At 42.6% G+C, this 24,039-nt stretch overlaps 1 protein-coding gene across 1 annotated transcript; it reads right to left on the bottom strand.

The window, feature by feature from the left end:
* Positions 1–1,214: 1,214 nt before the first annotated feature.
* Positions 1,215–23,582, bottom strand: LOC113010991 (potassium voltage-gated channel subfamily B member 2-like). Its single transcript, XM_026150343.2, has 3 exons — positions 23,318–23,582; positions 21,411–22,181; positions 1,215–6,496 (listed from the first exon to the last, which is right to left on the bottom strand). The coding sequence occupies exons 2-3, from the start codon at positions 21,993–21,995 to the stop codon at positions 4,484–4,486; spliced, it is 2,598 nt and encodes an 865-aa protein (XP_026006128.1). The 5' UTR covers positions 21,996–22,181; positions 23,318–23,582; the 3' UTR covers positions 1,215–4,483.
* Positions 23,583–24,039: the final 457 nt, after the last annotated feature.

Raw genomic sequence — 24,039 nt, 5'->3', positions numbered from 1 at the left:
ATGCCACTATTCATTCACTCTAGCATTCATACACTGGTGGAGGCAGCTACGGTTGTAGCCACAGCTGCCCTGGGGCAGACTGACAGAAGCGAGGCTGCCATTTCGCGCCATCGGCCCCTCTGGCCAACACCAGTAGGCGGTAGGTGAAGTGTCTTGCCCAAGGACACAACGACCAGGACAGAGAGCCCAGGGATCAAACCGGCGACCTTCCGGTTACAGATACGCTTCCCAACCCCCTGAGCCACGGTCGCCCCGTCCAATTTTAGCCAAATTACATTGGCTCCCTGTTAAATATCGTATAGATTTTTAAATTCTTTTGTTCACTTTTAATATTTTGAATAATTTAGCGCCCAGTTATCTTTCTGATTTACTCCATTCATACAATCCCAACAGAGCACTTAGATCGTCCAACCACAGGCTCCTAGCACAACCTAGGACTCGAATGAAGTCGAGAGGCGACCGGGCCTTTGCATCCGTGGCACCCAGACTCTGGAATAACCTCCCCGTTCATATTCGCACTGCCGAGTCTATCCAGTCTTTTTCACTTTGGCTTTTGATTCTGTCTAGTTGGCTGTTTTAGCTTGTTGCGTTGTTACCTATTGTTTGTTGTCCTCTTTTATTGTTTGTTTAACTGTCTCATGTTTTTATTGACTGTGAAGCACTATGGTCAACACTGTTGTTTTTAATATGTGCTATATAAATAAATTTTGATTTGATATTATTCCACGCTTTTTTGTCTTAATTATGATCATTATCTCATATAATTATTGAAACATTCATTTTAGTTTAGTAGTATTTAATAAATTATAAATACCATCAATTTTACATGTAATGAAAGTACAGGATATATGAACGCTGACCTTTGTTTGTTTGTTGTTTTTGAATATTGAATTACTTGTTGTTATGTAATGAAAACAATCACATTAGTGGGAGTGGAAGGCTGGCCTGTTTCTGCCAAACAATAAAAACTCAAAGATTAGAAACTTGAGGACATTATTTCATCGTTTCAGAAAGACTCAGCCAACACATGGAAACCGTAGGAGTTAGAATTACTGTGATGCTGCAGAAACATTTAATTAATCTAAAAGTAAAGTACTATGTTTGAGCAAATAAAGTTGAAGTGTTTTGATTTGCAGAATTTGTAGTGGTTATATTAGCAAAACTACCTGATGTGGCACAAATACAGACACAAAAATACACACAACAAGATGAGGTCACATGAACACATTTATTTGTCTTGCATTTTGATAACTGAATCAAAACTCTTTATCATTTACTATCATTACACTGAGCTATATATAATAACTCATACTAGTCATTGCACAGGCTACAATTCAATAAAGTATATGAGGATGGACGAGTGGGGCATTAAAGAAGTGGAGCTGGCAGGACAGATCGAGAAGCTTTACAGTTGTATGTTTACTGTACACAATCTGAATGAACAAATATAAATAACAATTCTCCGACAAATGAGTGGAGATGAGGTTGTGAAAGCCATAACGCTGTTCTCATGCTTCCCGACCTGCAGCAGCGACAAACCAACGTTTGTTAGAACCGGTGCTCTTTTTAAACTTCTCTGAGTTTGTCTTGATCTACGTTAGGCTGGATATATACTTGGGAAGAATTAACATTTAGTTAATGTTGTGCAATTTATCATAACATAAATCTAGCTGAGTCCAGTTGCACGACATAAAAAGCCGTGTTTTTAGACGTTATGTCCGTTTGGCTGTCAGTAATCTGCTGCTGCACTCGAGTCACACACCGAACGTGCTGCTTTCAGCTGATGAAATCAAATGACAGTGTGGCACTGTGAGGTTGGAACGATGAGCTATGGGGTGCGATAACATTGATGAGATAATAATACAAAGTTGTAAAGGTACGCAAATCCAGAAAATGTGAGGATTTTCATTTAACTACATCTACTGCACAAGGACAAAGAGAGAGCACGAGAAAAGAAGACAAAGAAAAAGTCGGGCCACATCTAACAGTTTTTTTCACCTTCTCATAAATTATCTATTTATGAAAAGGCACATATTTTTAAAAACTTCATGTACTGAGATGTTAAGAACAACACACAGCTCAAAGTTTTAACCAACAACAAAAATGTGAAACAACTGATAAGCTCATCAGGGAACACAGATAAGACAGTACCATTCCCCTGTTAGCATGTGACCTAATCACCACCTGCTCACTCTGCTCTATTCACACAGTTAAATGTGCATTTGAATCTGTCAGGTTCATTCACATGAATGCAAATCTGATCTTTAAAAACACAAACAAAAGAAAAATGTCAAAGGTTCCCAAAGATAATGCTTAAAGTGACGTCAGGTCTTTTTACTCAAGTGACTCCCTGCAAAGGGAACTATTGTTCTACCTTTATAATACAGTCAGCACCTAAAGGTCACACAGACACACTCCCTCTATTTATCTCTCTGCACTCATCATATTACAATTATTCTTGGTTTAAAGCGATGTGTCTTTGCAATAACTGAAGTCCAGATGCTTGAGCCTGCACCTCCTCTCACTAAGAAGACCTCGTTTGTCTCTTTCCACATGGTCTTACTCTGGCAGCTGTTGTATAACTCGTGATACGACGAGTACAGCTGCTGAATTCTGCTAGCATGTTGACATCGATGCAAGAGATTTTCAGAAGTGTGGTCAAAATAGCATGCTAGCTTGCATGCTGCAAAATGTGACCTGTTGCAGAAAGATATCTAGTTATCTCTGACATGCTGTTCCATGTATTGGAACATACTTTTTTGTGTCATATTTATTATACGCTTAAAGCATGGAAGACAAATGGTTAATAGCCACAGTATTTTCTATCAGACAAGCCATTTGAGTCGTCTCACTGTAAACCAACAGCTTCCAGTTTTCTAAATTCTTACTTTAAGTCACATTTTGGCCGTTTTTACTCCGGCTTGCTGTTACTGTCTCAGTGAACATTTTTAACAGCGTGGCCAAAAACAGCCTGTTGCTGTACGGCACTCAAATCAGACACATTCTTTGAAACATGCTAAGACTAGCTAAGTAAACAAGGGCAATTGAATATGACTCCTGATGGCTGACTGGTTGGCCTTTTTATTTTTTTATGAAAGTCTCCATGTTACCAGATCTCATTCTTAGCTTGGTGAGTACACTAGCAAGATTAAAACGATTAGATAGGGCTGATGTTATGATAAGACACTAGTCTCACAGAGACAAAAATAAAGAAAGAAGACAATGGTTGCTTTTCATGAACTCTACTTCCACAACTCATTTTCCTGAATACACTATGCGCCTGGCCACTGTGTTGATAAAGAATCCAAAAACAAAGTCAGATCTGAGGTTCGTCAAACCTTTATCACGCACACAGTATGTGTGGGAACTGGGAATTAAAGCAGTGTATGATGAACCACAAGTGAGTAATCATGGAAATTGTGTGAGGTTTCCTTTCTGTCTTTCTGTCTCAAATCGTGTGTCTCAGTATGGGTTTGTATTGTTTTTGACTAATGTTCGTTGTTAGGATATTTCATGCTGGACATTGGTGGAAGCCCTGGGACAGACTGGTGGCCTGTCCAGGGTATACCCGACCTCTCACCCGCGACAAGGGACAAGCAGTAGAACATGGATGGATGGAAATTTGTGCAAACAGTGAATATAGTAGAGATTGTATCTCCATTTCACATATTTAGGAACAAGAAAAATGAAAAGAAAAATACAACAAAAAGTAACCAAGAACAAAAACAACAACATAAAACTGAAATATATAGAAATACTTAAAGTTAGAGCATAGATCACAGTGCTCAACAGCAGATACATATGTTCTTTTGGACAATGCAGTACTATGTGGGACTTTTGTCTTGTATCATGTGCTTGTGGTTGTCCCGTTACAAGAATGTAATAATGAGTAAGGAAGATCTACAACAGAATAATGACTGATCATTGATTTTTCTTGCAAGTCTTGCAAAAGATAGATTTTTAAAATTTGTAAATATAAAAAATATAATTTCCTTTCACGGTCTGTCTTTCCTTGGTATAACTGTCCATTCAAATCCGGCCTTGGGGAGCAAGTGTTAGGAAACTGAATATCTGACTCTTCAGGATAGTCCCGAACATTATCATTCAGACAAGGCCTAAAACACAGGTCAGGTTGCCACTGTTCATGTCTCATTTAAACAAAATCAGTCAGTAACACTGACACCACACGGTGTCACTTAGACTCAAGTTCAAACAGTGCCCAGTCAGGCATGCGTGTGCTTATGAATGTCCTCCAGTAATAAAGTCATGACAGCAGAACCAAGGTCAAAAAAGGAACGACCGTTCGAATGTGTCGTGAGATCGGAAGAGTTGCAGCTTTTATGATAGATTTGTTTAATGTCTTTGTCAAAAAGTCCAGTGCTCACACACACAGCATCTGTCACAGGTTATTCCTGGTACTTCCTGTCAAGCATCCCATCAGCCTTTGCTTTGCCTTGGCCCTGTCTGCATTTTTCTTTAAAGCTCACATGTTCGTTTCACAGGGCGGCGTTCGGCTTCCATCCAGAACAATGTGATTTTCTCGTTTTTCTACTCTCTGTTCTGCTTCCTCTAATCCTCCATCGGCCACTCCTTCCTTACTTACTAGGTCTTGGGTGCTGTTGAGTGAGCATGCTTTTGACAATGGACTAGCACCACCACCCGAGGCAGCAGTAGATCTCTCCATGTGATTCCTGCCCAGGTGGCTTAAGCCAGTGAGCTGCCCTTCACCTTCTAAGCTCCTGCCTGCTGAGCTTTCACCTCCCCCCTTGGGGGTGCTGGGACTGATATATTGCTGAGCCAGGGATGGAGATTGCAGGATAGCCAGCGGAGACTTAGTTTCCTGTGTTGTATAACTGGGAGATGGAGAAAACCTGGAAACCAATTCGTCAGTAAGTAGTTGAGCACACTTTGCAGAGCCAGTGGGGATGGGTGTCGCCACAGGTGTCATCACTGCCACGAGGACATCATCTTTCGATGCAATGAAGTCAAGCTTCAGGGCTCTTGTGTTTTGAGGGCTGCCGTGATCTTCCAAAGCTGTGCCGGTGCCATCATAGGTCATCCCAGAGCTTTCTGCACTCTGTGAGAACAAATTCAGATCCCCAGTCAACCTTCCTTTGGGGTTAGATGTGAACTCATACAAACCCTCTTTGATGAATGTCATTGGCTGAATGCTGTCAGGGCCCTGCTTTACCTCCATATTGCTGATCTGACTTAGGTCCAAGGGAGGTGGAATACACTGATGTCGAGTACCAGCTTGACCTCCTTCAACACTGGGGAGCAGTGAGCTTCGCTCCCCTCTTTCCAGTGCAAAATTATCCGCTGCAGTTGAAGATTCCCTGGAACAACTGACTTTAGGTGATGCTTGCTGGGCCAGAGTGGATGAGAACTCTTTCATCTCAATCTGTTCTTCTCGAATTTTTTCCTGCTGCTCTTGAATGGCTGCTGTCTTGTTGTAAGTATCTTCTAGCCGCTTTGCACTGAGGTGTTGAGGAGTAGTTTTATTCGACGTGGGCTTGAATCGCTCTGGGGAGCCCTGCTGGGCCACTTCTTGGTATTGTTGAGACCTGCCAGGGCTACCTGCCTCTGCATTGTGGTAGTGCTTGTGGTAGCTCCAGCGACTGGGTGACAGGTGATTTTCAACGGGACATTTACTGTCCTCTCTTTTTTCTACCAACACATCTGTTAATTCCATACTGCGGGCAAAAGCATCCTTTAGGTTAATAGAAACAATGCTTCCACTCCGTTTTGCTCGTTCTAGAGCTTCCCTCCTCTTGATGGCCTTCTCTTGCCTCTTCTGCTCTCGGTAGAACTCTGAGAAGTTGTTCACAATGATTGGAATAGGAAGAGCAATGACAAGCACGCCTGCTATGCAGCAAAGCCCTCCTACAATCTTACCAAGCAGGGTTTGTGGGTAAATGTCACCATACCCGACAGTCGTCATAGTAATGGTTGCCCACCAAAACGAAGCAGGGATGCTGGTGAATTTTGTAGCATCTTCATCCTTTTCAGCAAAGAATACCAAGCTAGAGAAAATCATGATGCCCATGGCTAAAAACAGGATCAGCAGTCCCAACTCGTTGTAGCTCCTTCGTAAAGTGAAGCCCAAAGACTGGAGCCCCGTCGAGTGCCTGGCCAGTTTCAGAATCCTCAAGATCCTCATAATACGGAAGATTTGAACCACACGCCGCACATTCTGGAACTGCAGCACGCTCTTGTTAGATTCAGTTAGACAGAGGGTCACATAGTAAGGCAGTATTGCCAGCAAATCAATAATGTTCAGTGGTGCTTTCATGAAGACCCACTTATTGGGTGCTGAGAGCAGCCGTAACATGTATTCCATGGTGAACCAGGCAATACAGACGGCTTCGACGTGGGCTAAACTGGGGTTGTCACTGAACTGGCCAAATTCATCTACAACCTGCAGCTCTGGCAGAGTGTTGAGGGACAGTGAAATTGTGGAAATGACGATGAACAGGATGGAGATCATGGCCAGGATCTGCAAGACAAAAGCAGGTTATTACATTAGCTGGGCATAGTGTTAGCTTCATACATGTCTTCTATTACATCTGTTTCTGTGCCTGTAAACAGTAACACGTTCTTTAATAAGACAAACCCTGTTTGTTGCTACTAATCACTGACGTGTACATTCTAGAGTAGAAGTTTCTTAGACTACATGAGACATTTTTGAGACTTTTTTGTTACCCTTCATGGTGGTACCAACTTTGTCCTGAAGGTGGTGCTATTTGAAAAGCTACTAAAGGTCAGGCCTTTTTGATTAAGGCCCTTAAGAAGATTTAGCTTTGGAAGTTGTGCATCCACAGTGACAGTCAGCCCTTAACTTTCATCTGTTCATTATGTCCAAGCAGAAATGAAAAGCTCTTACGATCCACACATCACCACATATGGGCATTTTCTGCTTTTGTCTTTGTAAGCCAGGTTACAGCAAACAGACGCTGACTTTAATGTTTTAAGCAGCTTTGTGAAAAATTCTGGCACGGACACTTTCACGTGGAACTTGTCATGTAGGAGGAGACCTGCAGCGGTGATAAGACAACAGCTTTTATTCAACCTGCAAAAAAACATTTTACAGTGTTTCCTGAGTCTCTTCAGAAAATCACGGCGATGTGCTCACATGATGTCAGATTTGTATTTTAATGAGAACACAAAAACACACAAGACTACAAACCTTCTGACATTAACTGCAACTGGAAATGATTCCAAAATCTGACAAAGCACTACAATACACGGTGCAAAACAAAGTGAGTAACACCTAAAAACACTCGTCTCTTTCTTTTTTGGGGAGGAAAATGGAAACAAAAGTTAGTTTTTGCTCCTGCGTGTTTAGCTTCACACTTGGTTTCCTAGGGTTTGAAACAATTTTGTCCTTTTTGTCGCCTTTTCAATTCAATAAAGATAAAACCTTCTTCTCAGAGAATGACTGAATGGAAAAAGGGGCCCAGGGGATTCAACTATTACTTATAGCCAATTTAAAAACTCTAACTGGGAAAGCAGAGTAACGAAGCTGAAGGATGTGTGTTCTGAGTCCTCTCAGTGTAGCCCTTGGTAGGACATTTCAGGTTTATTGTAATAGGATTGCGCTGCTATACATAGAAAGGATAGAGAGGAAGGTTAGAATTGGTTACTCATTCTTTCCTCCCCCAACAGGAAGAATCAAGCAACAGGCGGAAATAGACGATGCAAGATTATTTTTTTGTCTTTAAATACATCTGACGTGATATCTGACAAAAGACCACTGCACTGTTCTCTGGGGACAACTCAATTTCCTGTTAGCTTACATTTCAGTGGCTTCAACACATAATACGTATTGTGTGTCAGTGGAGTAGATAAAGGTACAAATGTCACACGAAAAAACTGATTACTTTTAAAGTATTTGCATGTTATTATTGCAAATCATTGTTCATTCTTCAGGTGAAAAATTATAATGATCATTATGATGCAACTGATTACAAACTGAATGTTTTGTCATTTCATAATTGCTTAAAAAGACTAAAAGTGAAATCAGCTTTGAATCCTTATCCAAATGAAACACAACAAAACAAAGATTTCATTCCACGCTTGTCAGCAGCAGAGCCATGGCTGCTGCAACTAGCATGTTTGAGTACAGGCAAGACACTAAACCCAAGAGTGCTCCAATTCATACTCCACTGGAGTGCGAATGTGTGTGACTGTCAGAAAGCACTGAGGTGTAGAAAAAAGTGCTTGTATGAACGAGTGAATGAACCATGTTGTATGAAGCACTTTGAGTGATCCAGTAGAAAAGCGCTATATGAGAACCAGTCCATTTACTGACAGGGTTAGTGTGTTTGAAGAGTTGGGAAGTGATTCTAAAGCCACCAAACCCAATACCTCCGACTGTACCTGGAAACGGTGTCTTCCAAAAAACCAGATCAGAATCAGCCCTCACTGTGGCTTTACTGGGACCCAACAGCCTGTAACAACAAGCCCAAGAAGCCATCCTCCTGAAGCACTGCTCCATGAAATCAGACAGAGCGACTGGACAAACTCCCACACCCCCCCTGCATTTATCTGACCTTTATTTAACCAGGGAGTTCTACTGGGACCAAATCTCTTTCACAGGGAGACCAGTGTTGCCAGTATAGCAGCCATACAAACTCAGAACACAATAGAAATGCAGCATAAAACACGGTAACTGTTAGAACAGTGACAGAAAAGTGGAGTTGACCACTGTAAATGACCACGGCAGACCCGGGGGCGAGTTCATGCTTTGCAGCATACTTCATTGACTCACACGGTTGCTGTTCACAGTGCTCACAGAGCTGCAGCTCTCCCGCTGCCCGCTCAACGTTATCGCAACAACCTCAAACACAGCACCCGTTACAATATTCGGCGGGGCGTGATTGCAGATGCCGTGCAGGTGCGTCCGTCTTCCCTGCACGGCACCGCAGGCCACGCCCCGCCACATACCCCCATCGCCCGACTGAGACTGGGGAGCCATCCGGCCGAACCTACTCCCCCCACCGCGAGCAGGAGAGGGGATCAGCCCGGACCGTCGGCGCCCCCGGGCCCTGGCCAAGCGACAAGGAGTTGTGAGTTCAGGTGGCCGCCCGGGAAATCAGTCTAATAAACTTAAACCTACACCATCCTCCCTGTTCTGGTATTCTAAACAGTACCCGAAAGTAGACTGCTTGGTCAGTTAACCTCCTGAACTATCTACAACACATGGTGAAAACCTGAAATTAAAACAGAGAAGGCTAGAGGTGAGACATGATCATTACTGATGACAGATTTAGATATATTTTCATAAACTATTCATTTGCCACATCAATAAACAGCACGGCAGGGCAAAATATTTTTTCTAACATGGCAACCTTTAAAAAGTGAAAGGAGACAGAAAGACAGGTGAGAAAGAATAAAACTTAACTGACTTTTTGATGCCATTTTACACACAGTACTGGTGCAGTATCTAGAAAAAGTGGGAAATACTGGCACCATATACAGTACTTAGTTACTTCTGAAGAAATTATGATGGGACCCTAAAAAAATTACTATGTACAATAATGATTTCTATACATTTTACATCAGATGAAAACATTTGTTGTAAGATTCACATAATTATTTTTTAAAAGCAAGAAATTTTAAATGAGAATAAGAAAGAAAAGTATTTCTTTGTGCCCCCCTCTCCCTGTTAATGCCTACCTGGTCCCCTGGCAACACTTTGCTAGACCCGCCCCTGCACAGTTACCAGCTGTCAGCTGCTTAGAAAAGGATCCTGGTGTTATTTGTCTCTCAGAAACAGTTCATAACTTCCCTTCAACTCATTCATGTCACCTAAAAGGTAAACCTGCTTCTCCATCACCTGTTCAGCTCTGATGATTCAGTAAGGACATCTCCTGGTTTCATCTTCATGTTTCCCTCTCACCAGATAACCAAACCGACATCATGACCAGCAGCTTTACAGCTGTGGCTCCAGCAAACATCAGCTGATAGTAGAAATTAATATTATTATTATTATTATTATTATTAAATAAATTCTAACAACAGCTGATCAAGCTTAAACGTGCTGCTGTTGTTTAGCGCGACATCCGCTGGTTTCCTCTTTCTGGCGCAAAGTGGACGATAAACAAACAAGAGAGACGATCAGCTGATCATTGATCAGTTTCATGATTGAAGTAGCAACAGGAGAGGGAGGGGGAGAGAATGAGAGAAGAAGAGGAAGCTGTGCAGCATAAACACAGAGTAACTCCAGCTTGGTGTCTTTTTCATTGTAGCTGAAGTTCGGGACAAACTGTTCTTTTTCAGCTCAACATAGGGTTGCCAACTCCCTGAAAAATAAATAAGGGACACCTCGTGGCCAGGGCCGGGCAACCCAGTTGTCTTCACCCTTCCCAGTGTGGTAGCTCTTTTTTTTTGTGTGTGAAATTATTTTTTAACCATTTGACTTGAATTTGATTTAAGCAGATGCATATTCTTTGTGATATGACCATATGGGAAACAAATGATCATTTAGCCATTTATTTTTAGCTCAAAATGACAACATTAACACATAAAACAGGTCTCTTTCTTAAACAGAAGCCTGTCATGCTTAACTTTTGAGAATATAAGTAAATCTTTCTTTAAAAGAACTCTGTCCTGCTTAACTTAAAATTATATAAATTAATAGAAAACAATAGAACAAAATCATTCTTGTAACAGTGAACATTTAGTGCATTTAGTACAGTTGGCTTCAGTTGAGGTATTATTTCAGCTTTTCTAAAGCTAATCAGCTGCTCCTGTTTGTAAACCCACTTGTTCCCATGATTACGCATCATAACTCATCATCATTATTCATCTATGTATTACTTTTATGTATTAGTCATCTATTTGTTGTAATCATCTATCCTTGCAGTTGTTTATTACACAAAATAAATTATATTATCACACTTCTGGCCACATAGCGCTGATATTCACTGCACATGCCCATATTAACCTTAACCAGAGGGTTTAAAAAACAAACCAGTGTTTACATACCATATCTGCTTCTGCCGTGGCCTGGTGGACAAGAAATTGGTTAAGGGTTCCCCGAGCTTTCACGCCCCTCATGTTCTTCTTGTGCCACCACTAGAAGCATGCCTATGGAAAAAGTGCGCCGGCACACAGTGCAGTGCGCTTTAAAGGTGTTATCGTGCACTTTTCCAGCCAGGTGTTTCCCTTTTCCCATTCTTCCCTTTCTCTGAGGGGAACAAACATTGCTGCTCTAACGCTGGGCTCACACTGTGCCATTTTTGGCCCATTTTGAGCCGATTTTTGAGTCGTGCGACCGATTTGGTGATCGGCCCGATTTTGGCCTTCATCGTGCGTTGTGTAGTATACGTGGGGTAACGAGAAGCGATTAACACCTCACGACCAGCTCCCGATCATCAATCGCTCGTGAGGGTGTCACCACAGCCGCTCACACTGCGCACGCGCAAACGTCGGTGAAAAAGACGGCGCAGCACGGCTGTGCAGCGTGTGATCTGGACACAAGCGATGGAGGCACAACTTGTAGAACTTTGGAAAGCTCATCCGAGCCTTTTTGATGTGGCATCACAAAATGATCACGACCACAACAACCGTGAAAATAGTTGGATTTACACTGCTGCTCAATCACAGCTGCCTGATCATGTTTTTCATTAGCAATTTAGCAAAGTTGATGTGGTGGTGTGTCTGTGTGAGTGAAAGACATAACCTTAACCATAACCTTCATGTTATGGAGGCACAGTGTGAGCACTCAGGTCGCATCAGAGCATCGGGCGGTATAGTGTGAGACCTGCATCGTGACCTACCAACTTCTAACCCCTGCGAGTCAATCGTGCAGTTTGAGCAGGAGCTGAATAACGTGACTGAAAAAATCGCACAGTGTCTGCCCAGCTTTAGGTGTACTGTCGTCCAAGACTTGCACCGCAGTGTCGGCGTTTGTTCCCCTGTTGGCCATGCTTCTTGTTGTGGTCATCTGTTGTCTTCCGGTATTTTCTCCGTAAGCGACCTTTCCTCGACAAATGAGATGAGCGGTAATCTGAATTGTCATACTCGAATTGTCATAAGTGTGCTGTCAGCTCATTGGTCACAAAGCAGGAGAGGGGCTGGGAATTATGTTTTCAAACAAAGCGTTAATTCCATTAACATTTATAGACTACTTTTGATTCTCACTGTATTACGGGACAAAGTGCGTCCCTTATTAGCTCAATACGGGACGTGTACTTTTGTTTCTAAATACGGGACGATTCCGTATTTTAAGGGACGGTTGGCATCTCTACTAACTAACCTTCCAAATAAAATAAGATAAAAGCACCCGCCCAGCAGTATAGAAACTCCGTCATGCTAGCTAGCAGCAGTACGAGTTATTGTAACTGACTGTAAAAAGTCAGCACAACGAAAACAAACTCCACCTAAACTTGGTTTATATCTGACCCCCTCTTCAGTTCACCGCCTCGGGTCTCTGATCCTCCTGCCTTTCCGTCATCCACCTGCACCTGCTGGCCTCCACCTGCACCTGCTGGCCTCCACCACTTGCTAATGTTACTGAATCTGTGGACTGAGCTCGGTAACAAGATTAGCAACATTCATTAAATAGAAGCTTGTCATCCATGCTTGTGTTTAACATCACTTGCAACAGTGCTGAAAGGATCAGCCCTTGTGGACAAGCTTCTGCAAAGACCAAACTTTGTCTTGGGAACATTTAAAACTTCTTGCACTGTTTGCCTTGCAGCTGGACGGTGTGTGTAAATGATGCTGATTATCAACGATGCTTGAATTCCCAGGACGGTTGCAGAGCCTAATCCTCCTGCACTGTTTGCGACTTCAGTGTGATGTGTGTTAACCAGAATAGGCTACAACATGTAGAGTTTTATCAGAGTCAGGACGAGCCTCATTCAGCCAGGGGCCTGGACGAGGGCACATTTTGTAACTACCTTGGAGAAGCCTCTATGGAAGGCCTGACAATCCCAAAGCATGACAAGAGGTCAGCAGCACTCCAACCCCAATAAATATAACAGTTTTTATGCTTGTGCAGTTGTTTTAAACTTTATAAAAGTGTGTAGGCCACATTAAAGACGTGCTGAGTTATTTATTTAAACACTGGAACATGGACTGAGCGCTCTACTGATAGCTAACACTGCGTGACTGATGAGCAGGAAATGATCAGTTAAAAAAGGAACATCATTAATCTCTGTATCTGTAGTTTTGTTCTTATTCCACCACCACAACTGTCCTGGTGTCTGTGAAACCATGTGATGGATTATCTGAGCTATTTTCAGTGGGGGAGCTTCTGGCCAATCACGGTAACGATAAAAGACACCGAGCATTACATCATTACAGAGTTTAGACAAAAGTAAAAAGTGGGAATAAACTACGAAACATTGAGAAAGAAGAAAGAGGAGATAAATAGAAAGTCAAAGAGGGACAAAGCACAGGGGAGTATAAGGCAGATATATCAAACGGTGTCCACCCTGCAGCGTCTTAATGGCTTAGTGGCTGCCAAATGCTGTGACCTTGACACTCAGGGAAGATTCTAAGCAGTACCAAGAACAGACAAGCTGCTTTAGAAGCCATATAGTGAGTCTCCATGTTTGACATTCAGGTGCTCAGCAACACTTTTTTACATAAAAGTTTGAGTCGCTGACAAAGAAATGGACTCCACTCATCACAACGAATCTCTTTAAGTGAACGTGTTAAAAGTCGGTGTTATGGGTACTGCATGTCATCTCTATTTGGTTCATGAAGCAAACAAAACATAAAGATAAGAAGTCTGTTCATTAAGAAAGATTCCAAGTAAGGAAACAAAACAGGATTCATAATTTGAAAGGACACAATGACACTGGACAAAAGATTCTGAGTCCAGTTCAGAGTTGAGCTCAGTGACTGTGACTGGACTCTGTGCACTGAATGGAGACACAGATACTCAGCTGCATGTTCAACCGTCGGTTAACGTTTCCCCCTCTAACAGCAGACGTACTGCTCGTTTATTTATCCTTTCGTCACCGAGGCGAGAGCCCGTGTTGACTGCCGTTTGATTGTCTTTTTAACAGAATTACCAGACCAGTTTCATGAGAAGACATCACTAAATTCTGGTGCAGCATTGACACACGTTCAATAATACTGCATCGCTTTTTACTTCATTCTTGTCCGAGTGTGAGGGAAAAATGTTCACGGCCGGGGTCGACAACAAACGAGCGAGACAAAGAGAGGAAAAACGTCTCTCAGATTGTGACCAAAATGGAAATCTGATAGTTTATAGAACAAGAAGACGAGCTGCAATGAAAGACTGGATAAAGCGATTGAGCAGAGAAATCCAAGCTGTGATCAATACGTGGAGTTATTTGTGGAACAACAGGCGCAGGATCTGTTGGACAGTGGCTGTTTCTGCAGAGGTCAACATGGTTTCTATTTGAAGACGCTGCTTTCATGGGTCACATTGTTTTTATCTCTTGTTACACTGAAGTTGATTCTGAGCTTCACTTATTTCCACATTCATTACTCGAGATGTTCCACAGCCCTCGTTTGATTCTTCTCAGTCTGACATAAAAACAAATAAAAACTATTTGCACGTGTGATTTTGTGAACAAACGGTAAAACAAGTGACGCTTCATTTCGTCTTAGGGAAACTCTGTGCAGTGGGCTAATATCTGGGGCCACAAACCAGTTACATTTAAAGCAACTGTTGCCCACGATGCATTTAACATAACTGAACTCAAGTCAGTTCAGTTGTTTTGGAATAATTACTTATTGGCTGGCCGTGATGCTGATGTGAATGTAGCCCAGTCCAGACCACAGATATGAAGCTCAGGCTGAATAAATGTCTCGGCTTTGTCTTTGTAACAAGAAAGAGGAATAACTCCCATTTTTCCACATTTTGAAACTACATGTTTCTGTAAGAGGATTCATTTATTGATTTTCACTATTTTGGTCAGAATTATGAAAAGTTCTACGCTAACATAAAATAATGATTTTTTGAAAAAGTCCTAGCCCAGTTCTGGCGTCACGCACTGAGAGGGATGTGTCGTGTTAGACACACAGAAAGTGTTTTGAAAGAGAAAATGGTCAGATGTGTGAAGGTGAACTTAATAAGCTGCGTATGTTTCGAGGTTTGTAAAGTACTCCTTGGTGCACACATTTGTAAATCTTACTTTGAGCTGGTGGAGCGTATCATATCCATCATGAGAGACGGTAATAACCACGTTTCAGAAAAGGCTGCTGTGGCTGAACTCACTGCTCGACTCTACAGCAGGAAACATAAGGACTGAATACATCAACATTTTCTCAGTAAACTGTACATAAAGATGTCTAATGGGCCCAAGTAATCTACACATACAAAGAAACCTGAATCTAAAAAAGTCCATAAATTATGTGGAATAAAGTGGAAGAACAAGCTTCTGGAAGTACTTTGACTTTTAGGAGTGAATTTGATTTCTTTTTTCTGTACTGCAGTAACATTTTGTAAGCAGTACCAAATATTTCTAAATAAAAGATCTGACTACTACAGGAGATGCAGGAAAGATTAGTAATGCCTCGTGGCTTTTGTATACTGATGAAACTACAGTTGCAGAAAGAGGCTGCTAGCACGTTAGCTCTGCACACTCACGGTGGAGATGTGCGCCAACCAAAGATTTACAGCTGACAGGCTGAACTTGGCTGAAGAAAAACCACTTTGGCTTTTGGGCTTCGTGCTGCCACAGCCATAAATTCCCATCCGAATGGAAGCATTTCAAACTGAAAGCTACAGTACATTAGTGAATCACTCTACCGCTCCTATGTGAAGGCACAAGGCCAGTAAACTATAGACCTCTGAGTAGCTGCTTATAGCTGTCAGGCAAGCTTATTTAGCTGAACCAGACACTTTACACACACACGCAGTGACTCAGTGTTGTCCTGCATTTCACTCAGGATTTCACTGTGAATATTACATTTCATTCAAGTGTTGAAATGATTACTAACTGCTACATGAACACAGGTATTCCATGTAAAGTGGCTGTGGGTGTGTTATGACTCGTTTCTCTTTAAGCTCACAGGTTGTTGTGGATTATTCCTGCACTTCCACAGTGTTTTACATGAGTCCACACATCATTAACAAACTGTGTGCACAAAAAGACACAAACAAACCCATAAAGCAGAACGCATCCTTTTTTAGCGAACCAGATTTACAGCCTTCGTCTCACTTTGAGACATGCGGATCAGACACTAATCCCATCATTTTGTATTATTATATAATCTACTTAATGGAGACCTAAATGTAAGCAAACGCCGTTTAAAGGTTTAAATAGAAAAATGCAAGTACAACGTCAAAGATGAGGCAGGAAGCAGCTGTCAAAAATCTAATGGACAGTCTTTTAATTCTGTCTCTGACTGATCCCGTCGGCTTAAAAAGCCTCTGTGTCATATCATCGACGGGTTTTCCTCCTCTGCACACAATACAACGTATACACAGCTGATATGCTAGTGAGGCACATCAGTCCTGAGCAGAAACGCTGCAACTCTTCAAGCTGAAATATAACATGCAACCTATTAGCTTTACATGAAATACAAATTCCCATTTTTGCTAAATAAAGAACACATTTAAGTCAAAGTGGACAGCTGAGACCACTGAAGCTCCCTGCAGTAGGCCTCTGACTGTGAGAAGTCATTGTTGAACATAAACTGTTAAGATCACAGACTTTCCCCTTGTGTGGTCCAGCAAGCATGCAAAAGGTCATAAAGTACAGTAACATTTTAAAAGTGCTGAGATGTGGACCCGTGGTTTATCAGAGACAGGTATTGTGTGAACAGGTGAAGCCAGTATGTAAAGCATTAACATACTACCCTAAACAGCATGTCCTGACTACAAAGTGAGCAAACCATTTTCTCCACTCCAAAAAAGATCTCGTTCTTCTTATCAATCAGTTTTTCTAGACTGGATTTCATCCAACCAGTTCTGAGTCAGGCTGGAGACCAGATGAGGTTTGGATTTGAATCCACGGGCTAGCTGAGGCCTTCCCCGTGTCTGAACGAACGTGTACCGCTCAGCGTCATCAGTGATGCTGAACGGACAAGCAGAAGAAAATGGACGAATGCTGAAACTGCACAGCCAGATTGAGTCTGTGACTTTATCCAGCTCCACCCCACCACCTTCCCCACTGCAGGTCAGACAGTGGACAGGACAGACTATCCAACCTGCCAACAGTTAGTCTATTTGCAGCAGCAGCAGTCCTGGTAAAAGCTCCAAAGGAGATTAAGCCGTACTCCTAAGTCAGACTCATAGTTCTCTATGGACAGTTGCATTACAGGTGTGCTGTCATAACTGTCTTTTAATCTCAATGAGATTTTACCTGCATAAATAAAGGACTGATAATAATACATCACAAAACTGTGTGCAGGATAAGTGCATGCACAGGTGATCATATAACAATGGAGCACAAAAAGCTTTAAATACATGTGGAAGAGATGAGAAGTGAACCTGAACAGCCCAACACTACAGCCTGAGTGTGCGTCAAACAAAGGATGCAACGAGGACATGCTAAAACATCTCTGCCAAAAATAAGAAGATTATACAGATTATGTAAAGTTTATGAAACTAATCTCTATTATTTAAAGATTTAATACTCATATTATCCAATAAAAGTACAACTATTGCTGGTGGATGTACAGCTGACCATCTGGACATGACAAACTGTGCGCAGTGGTTTACAAATAGCCAGGTGATGCTTCTTTTCTAATAAGCAGCAGCACTGAGCCGCTCACATCACCGGAAAGAGGCCCTCCTATTGGTTAAGTGCTGCTGCATCACTGCCACATGGCTGGTGTCACTGCAGAGTGGCCTAAGCGGCTTCCCTCCTGCTGACACTACGGTTCCAGCCGGGTCACATGGCTCTGCTAAAGGCCAGTGCTGTTATATTTTTAGAAGGAAGAACTAGCTGTCACTAACTTGGTTAGGTGATTAGGAAATGATTATATAGACATATATAAGACACCTTAAATATTGTGTAGAAAATGATACGAGTATATTAAATTGAATGTTTCTGTTCTTTTAATTGAATAGAAATAATCAGTCACTGTTGGAATTCAGTTCATAGATTATCTTGGTCACTATAAATGTTTCCTAACCTTATACTTCCTAAGTCTGATACTTCAGAAACGAATCAGCTAAACGTTTGTGATGTTGCAGTGAGATCTGAATATAATATCTGCACCGAAGGCAATAAAAAGAACAAGAGTTCGGTCCAGTCCTAAAGGTTAAGCATCAAATTGTTGAGGCTGAACTTTGTTCATGCAGTACGGAGGCTACAGCTCCAAGTCCCAGTCATATAGAGGCACTTTTGTTCCACATAACAGAGGACGGTGCTTTGAGCTTCCAGAGCACTGAGGAGCACAGATGAAAATACTCTGTGTGATTGCTACTAACGCTGCTGCTTTGTGCACAGTCAGCCATTAGCACCCGCACACACATGTGCGACATAAAGCTTGGTTTGTTTGATCGCCATGTAATGAAAGTAATTTTACTCAGTCCTGCATCAGCACATCAGTGATGTCAGCTATAACTCGCTATGTCTCGAACTGGTTTCCACAGTGTGTTACTTTTATCTGATTGATGGAAATCAGTTTAAAAAGTAACAAGACTGTTTTTAAAATGAGCACAAAAACATGACAACAAAACAAAAAAGTCTTCCCAGGTAAAATGCACGTGTCACAGCGACTCGGCTCACAGCTATTATAACGATGCTGTTTCTTTCTCACTGCCTCCATCATGACCTCCTCCTGCTGTGGAGGATAAAGAGGTTCTCACTGAGTCTAACTATGAAGTAGCCATCTCCCTCCATCTGCTCGACACGATCTAAACACAGGGAACTCTGATCAGCTATGCCAACCAGCACTGCCTTGTCTCTATACTTGTATTTGTCACTTACACGTTGGGTTTGCTCATGTTGACGGAAGCAAATAAAGCCCAGTTTGTTGAAGCTGCATCTACGAAAAGTCTATCTTTGTCCTGCTTGCTTACTCTTGGCATGCAAAGCTCTTTGGTCAGTCAGACAGAAACTGGGAGTCACTAATAAAATCCACCCCCCGATTTCTTGGCTCCCTTGCCCACTGACTTCTGTGTATGAGCTCCTCTTCACTTATAGCTGTTTGTTCTTCACATTTTCCTACAGTTAGATCATATATATATAATATAGAGTTGGAGGTATGTCACCATATGTGAAGGTAACATCCTTTCCCCACTACCCTAACACCCTCAGACAGGTCTTGACAAACTACCAGCCACCTCCTGTGTGGATGACTTTAAAGTGTACCAGAAGTCAGAGAGACGTGGACTCACTGATAGAGGCCGAGCTGTAAGAGTGGCTCCAGAACAACATCTGAAGTCTCTTTCCAGAAGGGTTCAAGCTGAGATCCTGCTCCAAGGACCTTACCTACCACAGCAGCTCATTTGTGCTGCAGAACCACTGTCACTATCTTTATATCTTTATTTTGGACTAAGTGGGTTTTCCTAAGCTTACAGTGACTGTGAGCTATATTACAATATCTCTTTTAATTCTTCTGTTGTGTTCTTGCCTCTTCTTCTCGCAGGTTCACACACAGTTAGGTCCATAGATATCAGGACAGAGACAATGTTTTTCCTGATTTTGGTTCTGCACATTACCACAGTACATTTTAAATGAAACAACTCAGATGCAGTCGAACTTTAGACTTTCAGCTTTCATTCAGCGGGTTGAACAAACAGACTGTATGAAAACATAAGTAACTAAAGCATTCATTTAACATCACCCTTCATTTCAGGGGCTCAAAAGTAATTGGACAAATCAAATAACTGAAAAGAAAATGTTCATTTCTAATACTGGGATGAAAACCCTTTGCTGACAATGACAGCCTGAAGTCTTGAACATCAGCAGATGCTGAGTTTCCTCCTGACTCTCCCAGGCCTTTACTGCAGCAGCTTTCAGTTGCTGTTTGTTTGTGGGCCGTCTGTCTTCTACATGTGAAATGCTCAGTTGGGTTAAGATCAGGTGACTGACTTGGTCATTCAAGAATATTCTACTTCTATTCTACTTCCAGCACTGTTGTCTTCCACAGACATCCAGGTCCTTTTGTGTTTTGGAGCTTTCTTTCTTCCTCAGGATGTACCAAATTGTAAATTTTCCTACTCCACTATTGTAGCAATTTCTCCGATGGATGTTTGTTTCTGCTTTCGCAGCTTCAGGATGGCTTGTTTCCCCTGCATGGACAGCTCCTTTGACCACATGTTGTCTGTTCACAGCAAAATCTCCAAATACAAGCACCGCACCTCAAATCAGCTCCAGGTCTTTTACTTGATAAGGACATAAGGAAGGAACTGCCCACACCTACCTGAAACAGCCTTTGAGCCAACTGTCCAATTGCTTTTGGTCCTTTTAAAAAGAGGGTACCACATGTTAAGGAGCTGAAATGTCTAAACTCTTCATCCAATTTGAACGTGGATTCCCTCGAAATGAAAGCTGGGAGTCTACACATCATGTCCATGTCTGTTATAGAACTATAACTGGAAAATGTTTCAGTAAACAGGTTAAAAAACGAAACATGTGTCAGTGTCCTAATATACAAGGACCTAACTGTTGGACTCTTGTTGTATTTCTTAAACTGAAGAAGAGACTAGTTTTCAGCAGAAGACACTGCTGTCACATCGTTAGTAATGAACTGATGCTCTGCTTGGAGGAGCTGTCTGTCTCCTCTGCTGCAGACAATAAAATAGGCACAGCAAGGCTGCTGTGGTAAACCTGCAGTGTGTCCGGCACGAACTCAGTGAAGAACATTACTGAACAGAAACTGCGCAGACACAGTTGTGAACCTCACTCACTGGAAATCCACTTTCTTTCTTCCTGAAAACAAATTATTGACTCTTTTCATCAGATTAATAAAAACATCTGCTCGATTACAAGCAGAAACTTTGCTCTCACTGGTTATACATAAATCTTTCCCTCAAAACATGAAGCACACCTATGGTGCAGCAACTTTGAAGCTAAATGACAAAAAACTCGAGCTGGAGTACGGTTTATTATATCGCACAACCTTTTCATGCACCAATGAAATAAAGAGCTGTGGTAAAGGAGAGATAAGATCCAGAGGTTACTGGTTATAATAAAACTCTTTGATATTAGCTCTGACAGTTGAAAGTATTGAGAATCATAACAAAATCAAGAAAATGTGCATTTCTTTCATAACTGTGCTTCTGCTTGCTTCTCATTAGCGTCATCACAGATTCAGTAGATACTGAAGGGTAGCGTGCAGCTTCCTCTGTCTTATGTCTTCTCTCTATTATCCAAATAACTCTTCTTTGTAACAGACCTAATCTGCCCACATATCATCTTGTGCACTTTTAGGAAACCTGAATGTGACCTGAGACATTATCACAGGTTTCATTCACGTTCTAGCATCAATCATGTGTGCCGGCTGTGTTTAGCTCTTGTTACCTTTGCAGCTATAGAGGAGCTGGGCTTCTCCAGCAGATCCCACAGCTTCTGCCTCTTGTCAGGACAGCAGCCCTGCTCCTCCTCCTCTCCCTCCTTGTCCCTCAGTGTCTCTGCCTCCCTCCTCAGTTCCTCGTTCATCTGCTCCTTCTTCTGATGGTAGCGTGCCTGGCAGCAGGACTCCAAGTAGATCTCATCAATGCCCCAATAGTCCAGCTCCTGTCCAAAAGACAGAGCGCACATCTCCTCCATCATGTGAAGCTTTCCTGTTCTGTAGAAGTTGAGGATGGAGGAGAAGGCCACCGGGTGCCGGTCGAAGAAGTATTCGTTCTCAGTGAGGGTGTAGTCATCACAGATCTCCAGCAGTGACTCGTGGGTGTTGCAGTCCCTTAGCCGTCCCAGACGAGTTCGGGGCAACCGGTCAAGTGTTCTCCATAACACTTCATGTGTAAGCCCACCGACGTTGAGTCTGACCCGCCGTGAGCGGGCCTTAGTGCGGATGATGTCCACTGGCTCAGGGGGGAGCAAAGGAGCTGCAGCGGGTCGGGGGTTGACTTTGGGCGTGCTAAAACTCACCTTGTCTGTCATGTTTGCTTTGACTGCTGTCTTACTGTGGGGGTGGGTCACCTCAAACACAGGCTTTTGCAGTGTGTGCGTATGTGCGTATGGAGCTCGATAAGATGATGGCGGTGGCTGGTCAGGGGAAGATTGCCCAGGCCCACCAGGCCCACCTCTCTGTGTTCAGGCCAGCAGAAGTCCTGGTAAGATCCATGGCTGGAAAAAGAGACATGAGCCATTACACCAGTACGACCAGGTTATTCTATAGAAGATCTCCTACCGAGGAGAATAGATTAAATAAATTAATAAATACAGAATTATTCTGAAGTGGCACAGTATAAATAAAACTGAATACACGCTTTTTATGTGCATATACATTCAGGAACTCAACGATTGGAGCAGCAAGTTTGAAGGTGTTTCTCGGACACTTTGCCGAGCTGTCACTTCCCTGTGCTCCCCGTGCTGTTGTTTTTATCTCATGTCTGGTCAGCTGGAATCTAAAATTGCTAAAAACACACGTATGTGCGTTACATATGTAATGTGGGATTGTAGAATTTACTGCAGCTTATGTGCTCCCAGTAAATGATTTTGCTTTGTTTTAAAGCAGATAGATCGCAGAGTTTTACAGCAAATTAAAGTCACATCAGAATAGTTATTTTGAAAAGCACATCACATAATCTAATATTTGCTAGTCCAGGAAGTTTTACTATTTTAATTACAAAGAGTTCTCTGATGAAATCACTAAACAGGGAAGAGCAATTTGAATCCACCTCCAGGGAATATCTGGAATCTAAACAGTGCTTTTTAGAAAAGGGAGCCATTATGCAGTTAGTCTTAGAGCTTATGCTGCCATTAGAAGTCCTTTGACTCTTATCTGATTGTGTAATGGAGTTCCACAAATCCCAGTAGCGGCATAAGGCCTCGTCTCCCCTGGCTCAAGTCTACCTTAGTTAATTATAGACCGTCTATCTTCTCCTGGGACACTCATAGGCCACAGAGCTGCTACGTCACGACTAGAAGAGCATCTTTCGCGTTTTTCCCCCAGAGTCCGGGAGAGCTGATGTCTGCAAACAAGCACTGACTTCATTAGAATTATGAGATTGTGCGCTCACTAATGATCACGTAAACTACTTTGAACTGCTTCCGCGTGTTTCTTCTCTTCCTTTTCTTGCGGACACCAGCCGCAGTCCAAAGTGAGAACGGTCCTTTCTGTCAAGCGATTCAAGAGACTCAGGCTTAACTCGTGATTATGCGCGAATGCACTCCAAGTTTACAAAGTACAGAAAGAAAGACACAACTGCTGCGCTCTCCTCGTGTCAGTGATGACACATAAAAACGCTCGTGGAGCTTACCTCTGTGGAGCAAGCTGACATGGCGGAGAAGTCCAACTTTTGGCTTCCCAGGAGGTCCCACCATAGTACCCTGTGAGTTACCCCAGCTGCTGCTTCATATCCCCGCCGGCCATTAATTCGTGAATCCCGTCGAGAACACGCAGACCGGCCCGTGGCCACATTTTGCCCCAAAACACACCGTCAGAGCAGGAGGGGAACACCCGAGCGCTCACGGAATATCAAATACGAGCGCGAAGCGGCGGGGTCTGGGAGCGTCGCCGGACTGAAGGAGGAGAAATAGAGGAACAGAGGGGGGTGGGGTTGGGGGTGGGGTAATTGGATTGAGGTGTTTAGCACCAAGGACAGCTCCAGATCAACGGCTTGCAGCTGAACTGCTGCTCGGAGCGTCACTGAGCTCTTCTCTCAGTGTTTGACAGACCCGTGGAGACGCTACGGAGAAGCTCATGGTTCAGTCCGTTCATTCGGCACCATTTACAAGGCTGTGCAAGTTTTTCTACAGGAACCTCAAACTGAAGGGAGCGTGTCCACGAAATACGTCACAAGTCACAACACACACACAAATCACAGAAACACGTCATGGTAAATGAATGAATGTTAATGATGTGCGTCTATATCTCATAACACGAGAACATTAATTCAACAACTAATCATGTCTAAGCTGTCATGAATTATGCAATGTCAGCACTGTCGCATCTTAGTCTGGCCTGTAGTTTCTTTGGACT

This window comes from Astatotilapia calliptera, chromosome 18 (assembly GCF_964374335.1).
Source record: "Astatotilapia calliptera chromosome 18, fAstCal68.1, whole genome shotgun sequence".
In the NCBI taxonomy this organism is placed as follows: domain Eukaryota; kingdom Metazoa; phylum Chordata; class Actinopteri; order Cichliformes; family Cichlidae; genus Astatotilapia; species Astatotilapia calliptera.
Note: the sequence above shows the minus strand (reverse complement) of the source record. Positions and strands in the feature narration are given on the sequence as shown.

What these genes read in the sequence shown, in the direction of transcription:
- LOC113010991 (XM_026150343.2), bottom strand. Translation starts at nt 21,995, where the DNA reads ATGACAGACAAGGTGAGTTTTAGCACGCCCAAAGTCAACCCCCGACCC. An exon ending in GCTCCTCTATAGCTGCAAAG is followed by an intron (nt 6,497 to 21,410) that starts GTAACAAGAGCT and finishes TTTGTCTTGCAG; the next exon opens with ATCCTGGCCATGATCTCCAT.